General features: G+C 48.6%; 1 protein-coding gene across 1 annotated transcript in view; it reads right to left on the bottom strand.

Annotated features, from left to right (window-relative positions):
• Positions 1-3,525, bottom strand: part of PRELID2 (PRELI domain containing 2) — a 45,540-nt gene extending 42,015 nt beyond the window's left edge. Inside the window, exon 1 of the mRNA XM_024199373.2 lies at positions 3,422-3,525. Within this exon, the coding sequence (XP_024055141.1) occupies positions 3,422-3,496 (75 nt within the window). The 5' untranslated portion in view covers positions 3,497-3,525. The remainder of the gene's footprint in view (positions 1-3,421) is intronic.
• Between the last annotated feature and the right edge of the window lie 453 nt (positions 3,526-3,978).

Here is a 3,978-nt window from a genome sequence, read left to right as displayed (position 1 = left end):
GCGGGGGGGAGGGCGGCCGGAGCCCTGGGGGGAGGGCGGCGAGCCCCGGCTGGGGCTCGGCTCTCCCCCTCTGGCGGCCAGAGCGCAGGGCGGCGAGCCCTGCTGTGGCCCCGCTCTCCCCGGCGGCCGCCGCGCCGCCCCCCTCCAGGTGCCGCCCCAAGCACCAGCTTGGGTGCCTGGTGCCTGGAGCCGGCCCTGCTGAAGAAACAAACAGTATTATTTGTGACTGAAGTCATGGAGATGCCCTGTGCTATACAGCTGTTTCTCTATTGTCAATGTCAAGTTAATGTTTAAAGCATATGTTGCAAAAAACAGAATATTGTGGGCACTGCTCTGGATTTCCCCTTTGTTCTTATAAGAAAAGAATCACTGCTCAAGGGCAATGAAACCAGGGTCAGCATATTAAACAAAGATTACAATTCAGCCCCCAAGTTCTTTTATTCAAAGGAAAACAACAAGCAAAAGAAGAGTTTGGATGCACACTCAGGAACTTGTCCCTAGTCTCTGCTTGCCAGAAACTAGGAATGGATCACTTGATGATTACCTGTTCTGTTCATTCCCTCTAAAGCACCTGGCATTGGCCACTGTCAGAAGACAGGACACTGCGTTAATGGACCTTTAGTCTGACCCAGTATGGCCATTCTTATGTGTACAAGAGTAACACACAGAAGGGAAATTTGCTAGGATGCAACATGGCCAAGCCCAGCTCCGACAATGAGACATCATTTACCTGCATTTGACCACCACCTTCAATTATTTAAAATTATTTCACTTTTATAAATCTACTTCCCATAGTAATATGTAGTTTTTGCACGGTCATCATTTTGGACAACAGAGACCGTAACCAGTTTCACGTCTCTGGTGTAAAAACTAACTGCAACACTAGGTTTACGGGTTCTCTAGGAGGGTGTCTACAGCCAAGGAAAATTATTTCACTATTAATTATTGATATCATAGCATGGAAACATTTCTACTGACCTTTGTTTTTAAAGAAAATCCAAAGTCTGAGCCCACTCACTTCAACAGTGTCCCTTGAAGAACACAGATATTTAAGGGCCCAATCCTGCAAATTCATTCTGTCAACAGAACCCTATGCTCACAGTTCCTCGGACTTCATTCTGGCTCAGAGCAGCAGGATGCCCATGGGTATGCACTTGCAGGAGTGCAGCCTATGTTATAAAGTAAATGGAGCTGGTTACTACTCCACAGATGTTTACATGGAGACTTGAATCTTCCACAGATGCACAGAAAAGCATGATTTAAAACATCACAATTTAGCATAGTTATAGCCCTGAAAGCATTTTTCCTAGTTGAATAGAAATGTTTTCCAATTCCTCCCTTATGCGGCTACTTGGTTACTTATCAGGTACCAACCTGCACTGCCTAAAGCACCAGTGTAGATTAGATATGTGGGTAAGGTCACAAGGAAACAACTACTGAAATTTAAAGAGACATAAGACAGTGCTGGAGAGAACACTACTCCCAAAATGACAGACAAATCAATATCACAGGTCTGCATAAAAGTATGCTTTCATCCAAGTGAGAAGCACATAATTATACTGGGAGAGAGAATTACGGAATACTGAGCTCACAACTAACAGTTTCTTCTGCCAATAGTTGCTCTCCACTTCCTTCCATTTACAAGGCTGCATAGCCCTCCAAAAAACCCACCAGAACATTGAGTCAAAGAAGTGTAAGAGACCACATGGCCTCAAAGGAAATAGTTGAAGGAACAATGGCAATTTACAAGTCACACGTTTGTCTGAATATTTTGATCTATTATTAGTATATGGCAACCCTTCTCAAACTGTGGGCCATGACCCCATTTTAATGGGGTCGCCAGGGCCCGCATTAGACTTGCGGGGACCCAGGGCTGAAGCCTGAGTTCCACCCCTACGTGGGATTCTGGCTCCCGGCTTCGCTTCCCTCCCCCCGGTCATGTAGTAACTGTTGTCAGAATGGGGTGCAATGCAATAAGTTTGAGAACCTTTGGATATGGTAATAACACCTAAGATTACTATGACTGAAAGAGATCAGAGAACAAATATTTCTATTCCCTCCCCCCGCCAGTTTGTTTACTTCGGGCATTTGATGAATCTTTGGGTCCAGTCAATTTCACTTGTTTCCCCCTATACAGTCAAGATGTTTCCTACCTACAGTAGGGGTCTTTCACACAGCAGCACAGGAAAGAAAAAGATTTCTATATCTTATATGTCTAAGTGCATATAACCACAATAATTGGCAGAGGAACTCCTGAGATGTTGTAGTAGTACCTGAAACTATTTTAAACTTTTTTTAAGTACAGTACATTTAACAGTGAGTGTTCCTTTAAAAATTGCCCCTCCTCCTTAAAAGCAGGAGAGGGAAGAGGCTTGCACTGCAAATTGCCTTATAAAACTAACCAATTAGGGGAAGATAGTGTTTTCAAGAACCAGCACGCTGTTTATTGATGTGATAATAAGGATATGCCTCACTGGCAGCTCATTTGGTTACATAACTTTAGTATATGGCAACCGTTCTTAAACTGTGGGTCGTGACCCCATTTTAAAGGGTCCCCTAACTGTACCCTGGTAATCACTGCCTACTATTTATTGTAAACTCACTTTTTTAAAAGAAAAAACGTTGAATAGTGAAATTCGAGTCCTACATATGGACTTAACTTTAACTGAAGACAGAGAAGTGATTTGCACTAGAGACCTCCAAGGAAAGAGCGACTATAAATATTGGCGCTGGAAAGGAGGTTGGGAAATAGCTCTAAAGAATGAGGAATTTTCAAAGTAGAAAAAAAGGCAGTGAAACTTCACGGAGTGAAACCGGAGTCAAACACAGCCGCTAGTAGCTCTTTGGGAGGAAAAACAGTCCCTCTCCCATGTTTGGAGCGGAAGGCGGCAATGAAACATCACTAAGACCCTCTGTCGTTTGGGGGTCTTGACATGAATGCCCCTCAGATCTGTGAGCGTCTCCCCAGCAAGAGTCCAGGCAGGTACCATTTTCAGCGACTACAGCCCTGTGCAAATCAGGGGAGGCGCAGCAGAAATGATCTAGATCATGGCCCACAGGGACATAAATAACCGCTTTAAACTCTAAGTGACTACGGCATTATACTGACCTCACTTACCCTCGCTGGCTGCCCCCCTCCCCTCAGTCAGCTGGCCCCAAAATGGAGGCCGTGGGGGGGTGGGGATCGCCAGCACGGCAAGGAAGTCCCGACAGCCCGCGCAGCGCAGAGCGGACCCAGTAGCAGCGCGGAGACACAGTAGCCGGCCGAGAGCGCTGCCTGCGGGCAGGAAAGCGGAGCCGGGGGACGAGCCCGGGAGGGAGCCTAGACTGAACCGCTTGGGGAGGCGGCGGTGGAAGCGGATGGGGAGGGAAGGGCTGAGTCGGGGGTTCGAGCCCGGCGGGAGACGCCCCCTCCCGTTACCTTGCGGAGGTAGCTGGCCACCACCTGCTCGAAGGGGTATCTGAAAACCTGGTGCACGTCCACCGTGACCCCCATGCCCCGGGCCGGCGAGCTCAGCTGGTCCCTTTACGAACTTCCCCCAACTTGCAGGGGAGGGGCTGCAACAACAACCCTGGCACACGCTAGGGTTTAACAGCCAGTTATAGCACGGTCTGCCTGGGCCCGGCTCCGCCCACCTGCCTTCAGACCACGCCCCTTTCCCCTAGAGCTGCCGCGGGGGCGGGGACGTGGGGACCTTCTGGGCCCGCAGCAGCGGCTGGTCCATTTTCTCCAGGCAGCTCGAGTCTGTTTCGCTCTAGGCAAAGGTTCACCTGGCCACTTCACCATACGTGGAGTGGCACTAGTGGGCTGCCATGCTGAATGTCTCCCCTGACCCTACCTTCCCCTGGCAATAGGGTGACCAGATGTCCCGATTTTATAGGGACAGTCCCGATTTTGGGGTCTTTTTCTTATATAGGTTCCTATTACCCCCCACCCTGTCCTGATTTTTCACACTTGCTGTCTGGTCACCCTACCTG

This window comes from Terrapene carolina, unplaced genomic scaffold (assembly GCF_002925995.2).
Source record: "Terrapene carolina triunguis isolate 2854851 unplaced genomic scaffold, T_m_triunguis-2.0 Scaffold629, whole genome shotgun sequence".
Lineage (NCBI taxonomy): Eukaryota > Metazoa > Chordata > Testudines > Emydidae > Terrapene > Terrapene triunguis.
The sequence above is the reverse complement of the archived record's forward strand: the minus strand, read 5'-3'. Positions and strand labels throughout refer to the sequence as shown.